Below are 18,612 nucleotides of genomic sequence, written 5' to 3' on the forward strand. Positions count from 1 at the left end.
TGATGGAAAAATTGGCGTTCTGCCTAATTACGGCCTCGCGAAAGCCCAAGCCGTACTTCCAATCTCACTCGGTACACGTCATGACCGATCAACCTCTAAGGCAGGTTTTGCAAAAGCCTGAAGCATCGGGACGTTTGTTGAAGTGGGCGGTCGAACTCAGTCAGTTCGAGATTTTCTATACTCCACGAACTGCCATAAAAAGTCAGGCCTTGGCCGACTTTGTGGCAAAATGCACGGGATTCCAGGAGAATCCAGCGGAGGACTCATCTCAGCTCACCTCGCCCCAATCGTTGTGGAAGATCTTTGTAGATGGTTCATCCAACGAAAACGGCTCCGGGGCCGACATCATTTTGATATCCCCCGAGGGACATAGCTTCCACTCGGCGCTAAGGTTCGGGTTCAAGGCCTCCAACAACGAGGCGGAATACAAAGCTTTGCTGGCCAGCCTAAGGATAGCCAGGGAGTTAAAGGCGAGCTCCGTCTAGTGCTTCAGTGACTCCCAGCTCGTGGTTAACCAGGTTCTGGGCGAATATCAGGCACGAGGACCCAAGATGGCCGCCTATCTGGCGAAGGTAAAAGCCGAGCTGTCCGTGTTTGGGCGAGGATCGATCGAACAGATACCTCGAGAACAGAACACCAATGCAGATGCTCTTGCCAAGCTCGCCACCTCGGGAGAGACAGAGACCCTAGGGTTGGTGCCAATAGAATTCTTGGAAAAACCAAGTATAGAAGGATATCGGGCAGAGGTCGAGATGATCGACGCCAGGCCAACCTGGATAACCCCCATTCTTGAATATCTCGTCGAGGGCAAGCTGCCTGAGGGATGTAACGACGCGCGGCGAGTCCTATATCAAGCTCCGAGATATACGATAGTCGATGGAGTGTTGTACCGACGTGGGCACTCTTTACCGCTCCTCCGGTGCGTTCTTCCAAGTGAAGCGAAGGCCATCCTGCAGGAAATTCACGAAGGATTCTGCGGAGACCACACTGGGGGGCAAAGCTTGGCCTTAAAGGTTCTCAGGCAAGGTTATTATTGGCCGACTCTGTCCAAAGACTCGATTTCATACGTAAAGAGCTGCGACAAATGCCAGCGATTCGCTGCAGTTACCCGAGCTCCTCCAGTCGAGCTAAAAATGATCTCGGCCCCTTGGCCATTTGCCTTTTGGGGAATAGACTTAGTGGGCGCCCTGCCACTGGAAAGGGCGAGGTCCATTACGCCGTGGTTTCCATCGACTACTTCACTAAGTGGGCCGAGGCAGAGCCGTTGGCAACAATCACGTCTAAAAAGGTTCTTGACTTCATGATTAAAAGCATCATCTGTCGCTTCAGCCTGCCCAAGAAGATCGTCTCCGATAACGGCACTCAGTTCGACAGCGACCTGTTCACCGAGTTCTGTGACAAGCATGGAATTGTGAAAAGCTTCTCTTCCGTGGCCTATCCTCAGGCGAACGGCCAGGTCGAGGCTGTCAACAAGACTCTAAAGGCGAGCCTCATGAAAAGATTAGACGAAGCAAAGGGAGTCTGGCCGGAACAGCTCCCCCAAGTCCTATGGGCATACCGGACCTCGCATCGGACTCCTACGGGTCATACTCCTTTCTCCCTAACCTTCGGGAGTGAAGCAGTCCTCCCCGTGGAAGTTAAGGTTCTGTCGCATAGTGTCCAGTCCTACGACCAAGGTCGGAACCATGAGCTCCTATGCCATTCCCTAGACCTAGTTGATGAAAGGCGAGAGGATTCGCAACTCCAGCTCGCCCATTATCAGCAGAAGATCACTCGCTACTTTAACACCAAGGTCAGAAAACGCGCCTTTAGCGTTGGCGACTTGGTCCTAAGAAGAGTTTTCCTGGGCGGAAAAGATCCCAAAGATGGAGTCTTGGGACCGAACTGGGAAGGACCCTACCAGGTCATCGAAGTCATCAAGGAGGGAACTTATAAGTTATCTCGACTTGATGGAGGGACCGTCCCACGGACTTGGAACGCCATCCACTTCAAGAAATATTATCAATGATCCACTTGTAAGGCCTGGAAAGCCACTTTCTATGTATTAATAAAAATCAGCTTTTTACGCATATTTGCAATTGTAATCTTAAAGTAACCACGAAAGACCCTTTCCCAGTTACTTGGGGGGCATATGGTACCTGGATATAACCAGGTCTCCTTAACGACTTAGATGTTGATCCTTATCAATGGATCGTTGCTCTTCTTAAAGAGCTCGAGATATGGATAAGGGTTAACGCTAACTAAGTCCTATCCTGGTTTTAACCGAGTCATAAAACTTGGAAGTTGATTTAAATCTATTTCTCCTTGTTCTTCTTAAAGAGCTTGAGATATGGATAAAAGTTAACACGAACTAAGTTTTCTAAATAAGCTCCTGGTTTTAACCGGGTCACAAAACTTGGAAGTTAATGTAAATCCATGTTTCGTTGTTCTTCTTAAAGAGCTTGAGATATGGATAAAAGTTAACACGAACTAAGTTTTCTAAATAAGCTCCTGGTTTTAACCGGGTCACAAAACTTGGAAGTTAATGTAAATCCATGTTTCGTTGTTCTTCTTAAAAAGCTCGAGATACGGATAAAAGTTAACACGAACTAAGTTTTCTAAATAAGTTCCTGGTTTTAACTGGGTCATAAAGCTTAGAAGTTGATTTAAATCTATTTCTCCTTGTTCTTCTTAAAGAGCTTGAGATATGGATAAAAGTTAACACGAACTAAGTTTTCTAAATAAGTTCCTGGTTTTAACTTGGTCATAAAACTTAGACGTTGATGTAAATCTATTTATCGCTCGCTGTTCTTTTCAAAGAGCTCGAGATATAAATAGCGGTTAACACGAACAAAGTTTATCAAAAAGATATATATATTGTAGCCAAAAGCATGAAAAAATATGAGTTAAAGGTGTAAGGCAAATTGTCTCGAGGTGAAAACACCTCATGCAAAGGTTACAAAAAATACTTCAAAATATTCAAAGGCAAGAAAAAAAAAAAGAAGAGAAAAAGCACCCTAAGCTCCGTCAGTCAGCCCTTTGGAGGTCGCCGTTTCACCCTGCTCCGCCGCACCAGAGGCTTCCCCAGTCTCCGAAGGCGGCGCCTCTTTGTCGAGGTGAGCTTGGAACTTCACCAGCAAGCGCGCCCAGAGACCCGGTGGCATGAAAGAGAAGTTAGCCTCTGGATTGTAGACCCAACAGTGATAGAACAGATCCTGCATGGACTGCTCCGAGATGGTCCGTTTGGCCTCCAGGGCGGCCTGGGCGGCCTGGATCTCAGTCTTCGCTGCCTCGAGGTCTGCCTGCGAGGTGGCAAGGGAGGTCTCGAGCTCCTGGACCTTCAGGCGGGTCTTCTCCAAGTCGACCTGGGTCTTCTCCAACTCTACCTTCGAGGTCGCCAAGGCATCCTTAGTCGCCTTAACCTCCTGAAGGGTGGCCTGGTGCTCGGTCCTCATGTCATCGAGCTGAGTTCTGGCCCTGATGATGCTTTGGTGAAGGGCGACGACACCCTGCGAGGAATGAAAGATAAACTGGCTCAGAGGAAAAATAAGGCAGAGTGTAATGGTAAAAGCTTTAAAAGAATAGGGCAGCTTACCGTTAGGGTCATGCTCATTGAAGAGTCCATAACGTCAACCGGGCTCATTGTCTCAATAGTCCGGAGTTCCTTCTCGGTGAACTTATAGATATGGCTAACGGCGTAGTTCGCCGATTCGTACACCGTTCCCCGGAAGGCCTCTGGGATCTTCTCCAGGTCCTGGGGATTGACCGGGATGCGTACATCGGAGGCCGCCACAGACAGAGTCCCGATCTCCATTCCTACGTCCTGGGTGGAAGGCGGAACTCGCTGAGGCGGTGGAGGCATTCGTCCTGCTCCGGCAGCAGGAAGGATCGCCCCCATGACCTGGGCTGACGGGGTTTTCTCCTTCTCCTTTTCCGGAGATTTGGTGGAGACCCCAGCAGTGCTCTTGGAACCCCGGATCCTTTTCTGTCTTGGCCCGGCTGAGGGGTTCCCCCCGAAGACCACGCCCCGCAAGCTATCTTCGGGCTGAGACATCTCTTCTGTCGAACAAAAAACATGGTTATTACAAGTTAGCAATCATACAGAGATAAAGACAAAGGGTTAACGCTAAAAAGTATGCGAATACTAAGGGAGCCCTACCCCCCGAGCTGGAAGAGCCTAAGACGATTATTTCCCGAACTGGCGCAAGTTCTGGGTCCGGTTCTGACTCGGGGCTAGATTCTTCTACATACTGCCTAAGCCCCGGAGCATAGATACCCCTTTGGAGTGATGGCCATGTGCGTAGGTTGGTCCCATACTCCTCGAATAGGATCGACCTAAAGGCTAGGGTATTATCTACTACTACGGTCGACACAATGGAGCAGAAGTGTGTTCAAGTCCGGATCGCTCCTGTGACGATGGACGATCTGCCTAGGATTGAACCTAGCCAGCCGGGGGTCTACAGCGGCCCTATCTAGACTCCTAAACAAGCAAGAGTTACCTTGGCCAGAAGGACCCGCGGCTGCTCCGGATTGGAACCTCTCCTCGCCCATGCTCTGGGCGACGTCCAAGGTCCTCTTCCTGCTCCTCACGAGCGGAACTTCGGCCTCCTCGTCCTCCTCGTCTTCCTCACCCGCGACCTCCTCCACGATGACAGGTCTGGTGTCCCGAGCTGGGGGCGGCCCCCGGGGCCTCTTTAGGTTCAGGGTCTGATTTGGAAAAATCAGCTTGCAGAACACCATCGTCTCGTCCGTCACGAGAGCGCGATAATCCTTCTCGCTGGGGGGCAAGCCCGCCAGCGTGTCATATTGGCCCCCGAGGGTCACAGACTTTTCGGTCCTCGCGAAGATGGCTGCAAGATTAGTTTGTGTCAGAATGGAGTATGGAGAGGAAAGAGGAAAAGAGGTTTGAAAAATTTCGAATGAAAGGGTGGCCCGTGCGTAGGGTGGCCACCCCTTTTTTATATGCGTGAAGGATCACGTGTAGAAGGCTCTTGGATGGCCCTGATGAGGGATCCGAGGCCTTCCACTCGAAATACGAAACGACAGCTGGGCATAGGCTAGGCCATTAAATGCGGTTCTCGTAAGACGTACCGTCACCACCCACAATGTGCCACGTGTCGAGCGCCTGCATAAAGAGTGGAATGCGAAGAGTTGTGGGGAAGTCTAAAAGCCCCTACTATGGTCTTATATATGACGTCATATACCACGAGCAGGAGCTTGGGGGGCAGATGTACGCCCTGATTTTCCCACGGGCTGATTAGCAGGCCGAGCTTCGGACTAATCATGGTTAGTCCATAAACATCCCCCAGGTCGGAGTTCCTGTCTTGAGGTCGTACCCCCCTTAGCTCGAGGAATCCTCAAGGACTCGCCAAGACTCCCAAGACTGGAGCAAGGAATCGAAATGCTGAAGGTCGGGTCAGATGCACAGCTCGTGGTACGAGCTAGATATGGAGGCCATGACCCCTTGTAAAGTCAACACACGCAAGATAAACATGCATATATCTGACATCACGTGTCCGATATCTCCCTGACTTCTCGGACACGCTGCAGGAACGTGCGTGTTCAGACACCCACGGCTGGGTTGGGCCATGCGGCCCATTATCTCCTTATCTATCGATTTGACCATACTTATGTGTCAGGTTTAGAAATTAATCATGAATGTCACAGAGTTGATATGACAAATAAGAAGGTCACGGGATGACCTCCTTACCAACTTCTAGGTGCCTTCTCCTATAAATATGGAGACCCTGGGAGTTGATAAGGGTTGGAAAAAATAGTCTCTGGAGAGATACACTTTGTAACCAAATACCCATAATATATCAATAATATTGACTAGTGGAGTAGAAGGATTTTAACCTTTGAACCACTTAAAAACGTGTCTTGAGTCACCTATTTCATTCACTAAGATCTTATATCTGTTACGGTTCTATATTTGGCACTAATCCTCTTCTCTCTTTCTCTTAATTATCTGTTGGCGAAGAACCGCGTCAACAGTTATGTTGATATGTTATGATAAGTTATGCTATAATATGTTATGTTATGTTTTCTTATGTTTCTTGGTTATGATTTACCCTACCTCAGATATTAGACAGGGGACGTAGATGGATTATCATAAACCTACCATGTGATCTAACCTACCTCAGATATTAGAAAGGGGACTTAGATGGTTTATCACATGTTTTAATGGCCATTAATAGTATAGTCTTATATGATGTATGTTTTATAGATATATGTCATATGTTTATAGTTTATAGTTATGCGTATGATATGTTTCATGCTTGTAGTAGATTTTCCTTGCTGGGCATTAGGCTCACTCCTGTATGTTTGTATGTGGAGGAAAATAGCTATGGCGATGGGAAGATTCTTGGTAGCTTGGGGATGTGTATTGAGGCAGGATGGAATCGGTGGACTGAGCGTTCGATTCGAGGATGAAGCCGCTTCCTAATCTTTTAAAAATTATGCTTTATATGTATTTTCCGCACTTAATTTTGTAACCCATTTATTTAAGTTATGTTATGTTTTTTTATTTTCAAAACTATGGGATCCCATATCCTACTTTGAATTTTATGCAGTTTAACATTTGTTTTACAAGTTTTAATGGAGTAATGTTTATTTCATGTGTACGTTTTCTTAAAGATTAGTGTCTGTGTATAGTAGTCATTAATGGTCCAAAGTCTAGAGTAGTTGGGTCGTTACATTAGTATTATAACTTATTGTATTATTTGAGTTCTTTGACTTGTTCGTTACCAGCTTACCCTATGAACTAGCCCATACTTACATCTTGGGAACTCGGTAGTATAATTGAGTGGGAGTGTTAATCATAGATATGAACATCTATAACTTCTGATGAAGAAGTGAAACGATGGTTTCCTTTTAGTTTGGTTCAAGTTGTTAAATGATCGATATCTCATTTCAGTAATTAAATTAGTTTACTGAAATATCATTTACAAGGAAATAAGTGTTTTAAGGATAAAATACAATGAGGGGTAAAACGGTATTTTAGTCTCATCTCATTATAGACCGTCTATAGAGGATTGAGTGACAATTATGGTTGTAATAATGGATAATTAATAGCGTATTTATATTTTTTATAAAGTGTTCTATGAATTCAAGAGTGCAATTCTGAATCTATAGTGGAGTCACGAAGAATTAATAAGTTAGTAAATTTATTTGTTAGATTTATGATAACTTATTGGAGCTTGATTTCATAGGTCCATGGTCCCCATTTTACCTTTGATAAAATCATCCAGATAGTCTCAATTAATTGATTTAATTATCAATTAGAATTATCAAAGTTGACCAGGTCAATTTTGGATAGTTTCATAGAATTATGTAATTTTGAGAAGAAAGTATAAATTAGGGCAGATTTATTAATTAAGGTAAATTTGTATCTAAATTAATAAATGAGTTTAAATCAATGTTCAAATTATAAATAATTAATTTGATAAATGATTTAAATAATAATTTAATTAATTAAATCAATAGAAAATAATACAGACCTTGATTTTAAGTCCAATGAGTTTATAATCAAATGAGAAATTTCACGGGCCTAAAGCTCATTATAATTTCGACCTAGGGCTTCAAATTGGCTATTATTCTATTGATTTTTTAATTAAATGAAATGGCCTAATTGAGTCTATAAAATGAGTGCTTAGAGTGAAGTCAAAAGAAAAGTTCAGAAGTCAGATTTTCTTATAGGTTTTAGATTCTCTCTAAACACAAGTCATTTCCTAAGCCTCTTTGTAATTTTCTTTTTTCTCTCTGTATCTATCTCATGTGTTGAGAATTGCCCACTCTAGTCTAGGTTATTCTAAGAATACTTTGGAAGACTGTGAAGAAAATAGAAAATCGGTTCAGTTTCTTGATAATACTCTGTGACAAAAAAGATACAAGGGTTAGAGAAACTGAAGGAATGACTCATTCATTCCGCTGCGTATACTGTAAGTATTCTTATCTTTGTTTCTCTTTGAATTCAACTTTAGAAACATGTTCTAGGTTATCTCATATTAATTTGTTTAATATTAGATCTACATGAAAATAAATAAAGATCTTGTATAAGTTTCTCATCAAAGGTAATGTTCTTCTTTGTTTTCTCTTAGAAGATCTAATGACTTCATATAGTGATAGAAATGAGTACAACAAAATTTTATAAATGAGGTTCATTGTTTTCTAATCTTCTTTGCTTTTGCAAATATAGTGGTTAGATTAGAAGATACTTCAACATCTTGAATTTTTGCTATATGTGATTAATTAACATCTTGTGTAAATAATCTCTAGTGGATTATTGGGTTATGTGCTAGCATGTTATATAAATGTCTTGTTTTGTGATAATAGAAAATTATTATAATGACATTTTTATGAGCTTTATATGACATGTATAAATACATTGATTTTGTGAATCAATAGAAATGTGAAACCATATGTGTATGATATTTGTGAATTATGCCTACCATGTTAGTATGATATAATTCATGTGTTGACAATTATGTGAAATTATATTGAAATATAATCATGCAAATATTTGTGAGATATTAATAGGTTTTATCCAATATTATTGTTGGTATGTGATTTGTAAATAAAACGAATTATTTGAGAAATTTAATTTTCTCATTTAAGAGATGAGCATCTCATTTTATAAGATAAAAAAATGAGATAAGAAAATATGAACCTAAGGGGGTTACATCTTTTAGTGGTTGTGTCTTGCTATTGCAAGAAAATATTGGATCAAGATAGATCCAAAATTTTGAGACAACATATTGTCCAATAGACTTGGAGTCTAGAGTGTGGTCAAATGCAATATATTTTAGAATTATTTAGTGACAATAATTCTTAAATATTCAATGTCTCAATAATGAAACATTATAAAATTGGAGAAGCAATTTTGAATTTTTATACCAATAGTGAATAGATTAAAGATAACTTTATTCATTTTGGTTAAAGACAGTGATATACTAAAATTAATATCAATGAGGAGATAATTTTAAAGTAAACTATGAGTAATCAAAGCATTTAAATAAATAAATGAGGTTTATTTTTCTTTGATTTAAGTGTTTAAAATTGATATCTTCAAATTTATTTTGGTGAAAAAAATCATTGGATGTCAAGGTGGTGTTTAAAAAAGAATCTCAAAGAGACTCTTAGAAAATGCATAAAAGTTGTTTAAGTGATTTTAAGATTATTTAGACAACAAATAGTGAAAATTAGTGTTTATTTGCTTGAGAAATTTTCACATGATATTTGTGTTTACATATTTCAATTTTGTTAAACATATATAAGAAAGCAAACCAAGTGAATGTTACTTTCAAAGAAGTGTATCTTGCTTTAGCAAGTACATAAATCAAAATAAACATTCAAGTTTTGTTTATCTTGATCTATTGAGAATTTATCATGAGACTTAAAGGACTCATGATGAACTTTGGGAATTATAAGTCGAGATTTATCTTGGAAGAAAAAACACTTAATAGAAATAAAGAGATTTCGATTTAAAAGTGATATTTTATTATCACTCTATGTGAGAAATGTGGGGGTCATGCTCCAAAGTTAAATCAATTTATTTTGTTTATAATAATTGATTAATTTGGTCATCCTATCAAATAAGTGATTTGGAATTCCACATTCTAAATTATTTTAGCTATATATGTATAATATGAATAATTTAGACATGTTTGATGTCTAAAGTTATTGTTTATAAAATATTTGATTCAGGAAGGAATCAATTTAAAACATAAAGGAGAATTTTAGATAGAGTTTTTCTAGAATTAATATTCAAGAAAAAATGTTTATCTTGGATATTGAAGTATAAAATAGTAGGGGTGTTGACTATGGTCAAACTTACTATTTTAAAGGTGTAACTATTTTAATGAAACTATAGCTAACACAAGATTTGAATAAAATAAGAGGAAATTACATTTTATATGGGATTTTTAATAGTGTGCAAAAATATAGCTTTTTAAAAAAAAAAAGTTAATCTATAGCTTTTTTTTTTAAGAATTTTCGCTTTTCTGGATTTATTTTCCCATATTTTTTTATAAAAGATGGTTTATGACATAGTTTTACTCTTACTCAAGTTTTATTGACCCTAATTTTAGTCAACTGACACGGAGTCGAAAATGCTTGATGTGGACAGATATGTTGGAATGAATATAATGACAAAAACAGTAATGCACACAAGAATTTATAGTGGTTCGGCCCCAGAAACTGGTAATGACCTACGTCCACTTGAGTTATTATTGATATGGGTTTCAAATGAGTGATCAAAGAACTAGGGTTCTATGAGTTTCACCAACCTCTGAAGGATAAACAATATATCGTAATGTATTAGCTCTAATTCTCTCATAAATCTATACTTTCAAGTAATCAAAAAGCCAGAAGTCCCCTCCTTGAACTATCTTTCTCTATTTATAGGCTCAATGAGGATTACATTAATTTGTTACAGATATTTTCTCCTAATTAATCGGATCATCAGAAATTATTGGAGACAATCTCGGGATTGACTATGATCTTTACAAAATTATCTTGAAATATACGGAGTATACGACGAGGCTGGTCGTAAGAAAAACTTAACCGTTATGCTTGCAATATCTTACTCATCGATACTCTAACAGAATTCTGCCAGGTGTCAGCCACGTGTTCAGAAATCACCTGCCACGTCATCCGTGTCTATTTTTTGGATAACATTTGCCCCCAAGTTTATTTATTACGACCAACAATAAATAAACTTTTAGGAAACGACCCTTCGATTACCCCACCAGACCTGTCAGAGTAGTTCGTGCAACCTTGGGAAAAGTAACCTACCTTTGTCTAATCATGGCTTTTCGGTTCCCAAGTAACCTTTCGACGGCTATCACCCTTCCCCATGCTTCAAAAAAGAGGAACTGATGATTACTTCCTCTTTCATGCCATGGACAAAATATGTATATTGGCTTCCCAGAGTCTTCTTTTCCTTTTTACGCAAGTCATTCCTCCTTCAAGAAACCCTAAAATCATAACTCTCATGGAGACCATCTTCCAGTGTTTTCAAGATCCAGTCCGTCAGTTCGCCGACGCTCGAAACTCTCTTAAATCTCCACAATCTTCTTTCTGGTAAGTCTCAGAACTTCTACACTTTATTTTTGACGTGTATGTCTCTGTGGATTGACTGTTAAGCTTTTACGTTTCTGGGTTTAGATGCATGACAGTAGGGGGTTCAATGGGTGATGTTGTATAGGATGATATTTTTTTGCCATTAAGGAGTTATGAGTTAGTTTGATAGTTGAGATCAAGACTTTAGGACGTAAAACCGAAGTAAATTTTCGATTTTTATGCCAGTTGAAAAACCAAGTTTTTCCCGCCCTAAAAGGAGTTGAAAAAAGATTTTTCAAAAACTTTTTGCTTCCACTTTTTGATCTATTTTTCAAACTGTTCGTGTGAAAAAAATTAGTTTTTTGTTAGAATGCAGTTGTATAAAAGCTTAACTTTTATACTCGACCAGCGTTATTCTAAAAAACTTTCTAGATTCTTCATCCTCACCTCCTCATCCTTCTGTTCGCAGATTTTAATGCCAAATTTGTGGGGAGGTGAGCGGCCAATCGACGACGATCTTCTTGCACAACTGCTTGAAGGCGAAGAACAGCCAGCCCAGCGTGTTAGCGAGATTCCGTTTTCAAGAACTTCTTCTGGACCTCAACCATCACCACCTCAAATGGCCCATTCTAAATCTCCAAGAAAGAAAAAACCAAACCCCAAAAACAACCCAAATTCACCTGCCTAGCCTGATTCGCAGGCTAGGGGTCCCTCGACCAGCGGTCGAGAAAATGCTGCCCCAGACCCTCGCATTCAAGTCAAGGCTCGCCCTCGGCATCAAAACCTTCCTGATGTCGAGTGGTATCTTTATCCTACCAGCCAGGTGACTCCCCGGATGCTTGCCAATTACCTTAGGAGGTATCCCCTTACCAGAGTCAATCTCAAAATTCCGGCTGCTGACCATAGAGCCAACCTGCCTGGGGGCGTCTACAGCGCTTGGTCAAGGTATCACATAAAGGCGGGGGCCATCCTTCCTCTACATCCATTCTACCAGGGGGTGGCCAACTACTTCGGTGTTGCCCCTTTTCAAATTACCCCAAACGGATATAGAATGCTGGCCGCACTCTATATCCTTTATAAACTTAAAAAATGGCCAGAATCCACTCCTCACAAGGTCAACTTCCTTTTTGACCTTAAGTCCAACCCTCAACAATACAGAAGGGGCTTTTTTCATCTTTGTCACCAGGAAACAAATCGATCGTTCCTGAGTGACACTACTCATATCTCCAACGTGGGGAAGTACAATCAAGAGTATTTCCTCACGCCAAACATGACTATGAACAACCTGGCCTTCGCTCGAGGAGGTAAATGTCACTTTTCCCTGGTCGCTACTTTTCCTTCGCAAATTCTTCTACACTTCTCTAAAGTATATTGTGCCTTTCAGGACCATGGTTACGCCCGAACCCAACACCAGACATGGTGTTGAGGTCCAACGCACTGGCTAGGATGGCAGACGCTGAAAAAAGCGTTAAGTCCCTGGTCACTAATGAAAACTTGAGGCTATCTGCCCTCCTGGCTCCTCGCCATGAAACGAGATGACCCATGGTGGCAAACGCCACTGCCGAGGGGGATCCCGAGCAGCAACCCCCAGCGTCTCCTCCCCGAAGGAGGCCAACGGGGGTTACAATCAGGGAACCCACTGGCGACCCTTCAGCAGAGAGGCCTTCTACGCCCTAAAGGAAGGGGAAACAAAAGGCAACAGAGCCCGTCATAGACTTGGATGAGTCTTCAGACGAAAACAGTACTATTATTCTGCTTTTAAATAACTTGTCAATTCCCTGTCACTTGTTTGATGGGGACGGCAATTTTACATATACTCCAAATCTAGGGCCAGAATTCTTCGTGCCAGATAGTGAGTGTATGACTAATAGAGTCAGTAGTGTAGCGATAAGTAGTTGTAGCTCGGGTATTAAACTTTGTGACCTCTTTTCTGATTTGCCATGATTTTTTATCCACCTTTTTCTTACTGTCTGCATGTTTTTCTTTATCTGCAGAGATGGCTTCCCCCAATGTTTTCGATCTGTACCAGACCCAGGAGGACGAGGAGGTCCCCCTGGTCCGACGGAGGAAATCAGCTAGGAGGCACGATGGCGAATCAAGCCAAGCACCCTCAGCCAAGAAGGGTCGAACAGCTGATCCTTCCAAGGACGGGCCTACTAGCCAACCTTCTGCCCAACCTCCTACTTCTACTGAAAAGGAGACTACCCCTGTTGCCAACCCTTCGCCTGCGGCCCAAAAAGAACAGGCCCCGCAAGCAGAACTTCCCGGGGCCATTCCCGGGGCCAAACTCTTGAGTCGTTCCCTACGATCAGCTAAAGATCGCCTTGCTCATATTCTGAAGCATGATCGTTGCAGGGAAGCAATGGTTGAAGCTGAGAGCATGGGGGTCGATCAAATCCTTAACAGGGCCCTTAACAAAGTGGCTAGTGTAAGTACTCTTTCTCTTGGCTTTTATCTTACCTTCTTGTAATATAGCTTAACTTTCATTCTTTGACTGCAGGCCATGCTGACAATGACTACTGCTCGCACTCGCGCCATCGTTAGCATCAAGCAGTCCCGGGCGAAGGTTGCTGAGGAGCTTAAGGCCGCAGAGGCTAGGCATGCCGGGGAGTTGGAGGTGGTCACCCAGCAGAGGGATGTAGCGGTAGCTGAACTGGCAGAGAAGCAAGATTCTCAAGAAACTCTGAGGAAGCAGAGGGATGAATACCTGGAGTCCAGCCGAATCCACTGGCGTGAAGTCAAGAAACTTACGGAGGAGAATCTCGCTAAGGATGCGACCAATGCCGTCCTCAAAAGCCAGGTGGAGCAGCTTAAGCTCACCAACGCCAAGGATCTGGAGAGGTATAAGAATGTGACACTTCGGTGTTTCTACAATTTTTGGAAACACAACCAAGGTGCCGACTTCAGCTACCTCCCAGATGACGCCAGGAATGCCGAGTTAGCCTGCTGTGCTGCTCGGTTGGCTGTCGAAGAGGAAAGGGCTAGAGTTCCTGCTTCCCCAAGCATTCAGCTAGTTGCCGGAGCGGAGGGAGGAGAAGCCACCGGGGACGTAGTCGACCAGAGCGCTAACCAAGATCCTCCTGCTCCTAATGCTCCTTGAAGTTTTTATTCTTTTTCTTTTCTTTGATTATACGACCCATGGGTCGTGATGTAAAGACTATATTTTATTTTTAATTTTGCTGCATGGGCAGCATACTTTCCTTTTACTTTAAACAATTACATCCAAGCAATACTTCTTGCGGTGTAAGAGAATTCTTTTTGACATTATAATATTTTTGCTTATTATAACATCTGTTCGCATGACCGAACTTAGCATAGTACTTTGGCTTGATTTAACAAAATATAAATTTTAAAAAATACTCTAAGTACCGTAGCATGCTTTCACTCATTTTGTTCATGTATTTACATACCTCTTGGTATGCTTTGCTATCGATGTACCTTATATGCCCCCCAAGTGACCGAGGAGTTTTAGGTCCTTGGTCACTTGCCTTGAGCACGACCTGTACGAACATTACTGCTCGGTAGGAAATGCAATACTTATAATACAGCAAAACAACACACGTAATGAACAAATACTTGTAAAAAAAAATTTACAAAGGTTGGCAAGAATGACTGGCTGCGCACAGTCCCTTATAATTCTCGTATTAAAAATGGACTAAACATGTCTTTACGAGTGATCTTGAAAAGATCTTACACTTATAAGCGATTAGCCATATAACATGGCTAACCCTTTTTCAAAACTTGTAAAAAGTAAAAATTAATACAAGCCAGTCCTTTAAAAAGGACTGTTTATTGATAATACTTGCGCAGGTGTTCTCCGTTCCAATAGCGTGGAACGAGATCTCCATTTAAGCGTGCAACCTTGTAGGTGCCTGGATGAAGGACTTCTTCAATCTGGTAAGGTCCTTCTCAGTTTGGTCCGAGTACTCCAGCAGTTGGGTCGCGGGTGTATAAGAATACTCATCGAAGTACTAGGTCTCCGACGTTGAATTTTCTTTCTTTCACCTTTGAGTTAAAATACCGGGCGACTTTTTGCTGGTACGCAACTACTCGGAGCTGGGCTCTTTCCCGTTTTTCTTCAAGTGAGTCTAGGGACTCCATCATCAATTGGCTATTCTGGTTTTGGTCGTATGTGATCCTTCGATGTGAGGGCGGATCTAACTCTACTGGCAACATAGCTTCATACCCGCACGCCAAGAAAAACGGGGTATGACCTGTCGCTGTTCGACGAGAAGTTCTATACGACCAGAGTACTTCAGGCAGCTGTTCTGGCCATGCTCCTTTAGCGTCTTCGAGCCTTTTCTTCAGGGTATCTTTAAGTGTTTTATTCACTGCTTCGACTTGCCCATTTGCTTGTGGATGTGCGACTGAAGAAAAGCTTTTGACGATTCCATGCCTTTCGCAGAAGTCTGTGAATAAGTCACTGTCAAACTAGGTGCCGTTGTCTGAGACAATTTTCCGAGGCAAACCATACCGGCAAACAATGTTCTTGATGACAAAGTCAAGAACTTTCTTGGTCGTTATTATAGCGAGTGGCTCAGCTTCAGCCCACTTGGTGAAGTAGTCGACTGCGTATTTTACTCCACCCTTTCCTGTTGGCAAGGATCCAGTCAAGTCTATCCCCCATACTGTGAAAGGCCAAGGACTCTGCATCTACTTTAACTCGTTGGGAGCTACATGTGGGATCTTGGAAAATCTTTGGCACTTATCGCATTTTCGCACAAACTCCATTGAGTCTTCATTCATAGTTGGCCAAAAATAACCCTGCCTCAGAATCTTTTTTGATAAGCTCTGCCCCCCAGTGTGGTCCCCACAGAAGCCTTCATGTACTTCCCTCATTAGTTCTTTAGCCTTTTCTGGTGTAATGCATCTGAGCAGTGGCATGGAGTATCATCTTCGGTAAAGAACACCATTGACCAGTATATACCTAGCAGCCTGTCTCTGAAGAGTTCTGGCTTTGTTCCTATCTGCTGGTAGTACACCATTCGTGAGATACTCCAAGTACGGTGCCATCCATGTATCCTCCATTCGAATCTCCATATTGGTTTTGTAACGACCCCAAATTCGGTATTAAGGCTTAGGGCCTGAGATAGCGTGCCTGGAGGGCATAATGGAATTCTGTGTGGGTCTTAATGGGTTTTATGCATGATTATGATTTAGTGCACGTTTTATGATTATGTGATTAATTGTGGTGCATGATTATGAGAATTAATATGCATGTAGACCTGATTGAGCATATTTGTAATTTGGCCATGTTGGGCATGTTTATGTTGATACCTGTGATCTATGACTCGAGACGATCCTAGAACGAGCGGGTTAGCGGAAAGTCAAAGCGGGAACCTGTACCAGGCTTGGGTTAAGCCTGGGGAGTTAATCGAGAATTTGGGAATGTATTTGGTGATTTATTAGGCATTGGGTAGCGAACGGGAATAATTAGGAACACTTGAGGAATTAGTGGGAATTTGGGTATTATGACTAAAATGCCCTTTATGGACATAAAGGCTTAGAATTTGTAAGAGAGGGTATTTTGGTCATTAGGCTTGCAAGAGATAAAATAAAGAAGGCCTTTATACTTAGTGGATTTAGTAGAGAAAATTATAAGCTGAAAAGAAAGAAAGAAAGAAGAGAAAAGGAAGAGAGGGAAAGCTGAAGGGTTGGCTTGGAAGATTTGGTTTGTGGTTCTCCCACCCTTCTTCTTTGATTTTCTTGAGGTGAAGCTCAGTGGTAAGCTAGGTTTGTGGAATTGCAAGGGATTAGCAAGATCAAATCTGAGATTGAGGTAAGTTCTTGAGGTTTTCGGTTTTAGGGTTTTGCTGGTTTTGAACTGTGTTTTTGAGCTAAATGGATGGGGTTTTTGGGGAAAACAGGTCAAGGTTGTGAAGGTGCAAGCCAAGGAGGTCTAGGGTTCAGTTCAAGGTCGAAATTCCACCCACGGTATGATTTCTAAGACCCTATCCTTGTTGTTTGATTGATTTTTCTGGTTTTGGGGTTCATTGGGTTAGATTTTGAGTTGTGGGTTGCTTGAGCTTGGGATTGAGTTCTTGGGGTGCTTGGGATGAGTGTGTGGTGTATATATGTTTGTTTTTGGGCTTGGGAAAGAGTTGGACAAGTTTGGGTTCGAAATGGGGGAAGAAAATCGCAAGATGCGATTTTTGGTTTTTCTGTGCTGCAACTAGCGCTACAGCGCTAGGCAGGGGGCGCTGTAGCGCTAGCCCCTGTCTGGTGTGGCTGGTTCTGCTTGTAGCGCTACAGCGCTACCTTTTGAGCGCTGTAGCGCTGCACTGTTCACAGAGGGGATTTTTGGGCTTTTGTGAAGGGATTTTGACCTAGGGTTCGGGGCTCGATTCCGCCACTTTGTTTTGGGGATCTAGGACTTCCCGGGGGCTTGGGATTAGTCCCGAGACTAGGTTTTGGACTTGAGGATTGGTGATGACTTTGACTTGTGGATTTTGCTTAGGTAAGCGCTAGGGCTCGGGTAGGATCGTGCTCAAGGAGTCCGGTTGATCAAGGCTACTGAATCTAAAGGTAAGAAAACCGTAACACCCGAGTTTAGGGCATGGCCCCACTGTGTGATTGCTGGGCACGGCCCTAGTTTGTATTGTGTGGAAATGTGTAATCTTAGATAAACTATTGTATGTTTGAATGGTTATTTCATAATGTATGATATGTGTGATTGTAATTGAATGAACGGCAAGGCCGAGAGCGGCAAGGGCCGGGTACGGCAGTGGGGCCGGAAGCAACGCTCAGCACATGGGATGCTAAAGCGAGGGTGGGACCCAAGGGATACATGAGTTATCCTACGGTAATGACCGAGACCCCAAGCTTTGGTAAGGCCTCTGGGGCGGCATGGCCGTGCTTGTTTAAATTGATGATTTTCTTATTTATCAGTGAATTATGCCAGCGATATTATTTGCACATGTTATGTGCTATTTGGGTTTTCTTGCTGGGCTTCAGCTCACGGGTGCTCCGTGTGGCAGGTAAAAGCAAGGAGTCAGTCAACCGGCCATGAGTATGGAGAGCGTGGGAGCGGCGCGTACATGTTCGGCCTGCCCGACTGCTTTGGTTGGGGGCATTTTGTATATGGCTGTATTAAATCATTCTTTTGATAACTGATCAAGTGTAAACCTATTTTTGAGTTGTAAATATTTTGTAAACCTTATTTTGGGATCCCAGATGCTTTATATTTAACGTTTTAATGAAGTTAAACATTTTCAAAGAGTACAGCCTTAAATTCTGATTTATCCACACTTTTGGTTTTAGAAACCACTTAGAGTCAGTCAAAAGCACGATTTCTAATTTAAACTCACTAAGTAACGGCTCTAAGGTAGTAGGGCGTTACAGGTTTTGTCTGCTCGTATGCTCGGCTCGCATAATCTCTCTACCAGCACTATATTTAAAGTGGTAGCGTCTTTTGCACTCGCGAGTTTGGCTAAAGCATCTGCGTTTGAATTCTGATCTCAGGGAATTTGCTGGAGGGTATACTTCTCGAATTGCGCCAACAAATCTCTAGTTTTGTTTAAGTAGGCCACCATTTTGAGGCCCCGTGCTTGATACTCCCCTAAGACCTGATTC

The 18,612-nt window shown here is 42.2% G+C and overlaps 2 protein-coding genes across 2 annotated transcripts in view; both read right to left on the reverse strand.

Annotated features, from left to right (window-relative positions):
- The window catches only part of LOC133801985 (peroxisomal ATPase PEX1), a 76,309-nt gene that overhangs the window by 34,294 nt on the left and 23,403 nt on the right, over nucleotides 1-18,612 (reverse strand). The gene's annotated exons all lie outside the window — the stretch shown is intronic.
- Nucleotides 1,648-8,547, reverse strand: LOC133801727 (uncharacterized). The gene is made up of 3 exons (XM_062239988.1): nucleotides 4,139-8,547; nucleotides 3,575-4,038; nucleotides 1,648-3,488 (listed from the first exon to the last, which is right to left on the reverse strand). The coding sequence occupies exons 2-3, from the start codon at nucleotides 4,031-4,033 to the stop codon at nucleotides 2,997-2,999; spliced, it is 951 nt and encodes a 316-aa protein (XP_062095972.1). The 5' UTR covers nucleotides 4,034-4,038; nucleotides 4,139-8,547; the 3' UTR covers nucleotides 1,648-2,996.

This window comes from Humulus lupulus, chromosome 9 (genome assembly GCF_963169125.1).
Source record: "Humulus lupulus chromosome 9, drHumLupu1.1, whole genome shotgun sequence".
Lineage (NCBI taxonomy): Eukaryota > Viridiplantae > Streptophyta > Magnoliopsida > Rosales > Cannabaceae > Humulus > Humulus lupulus.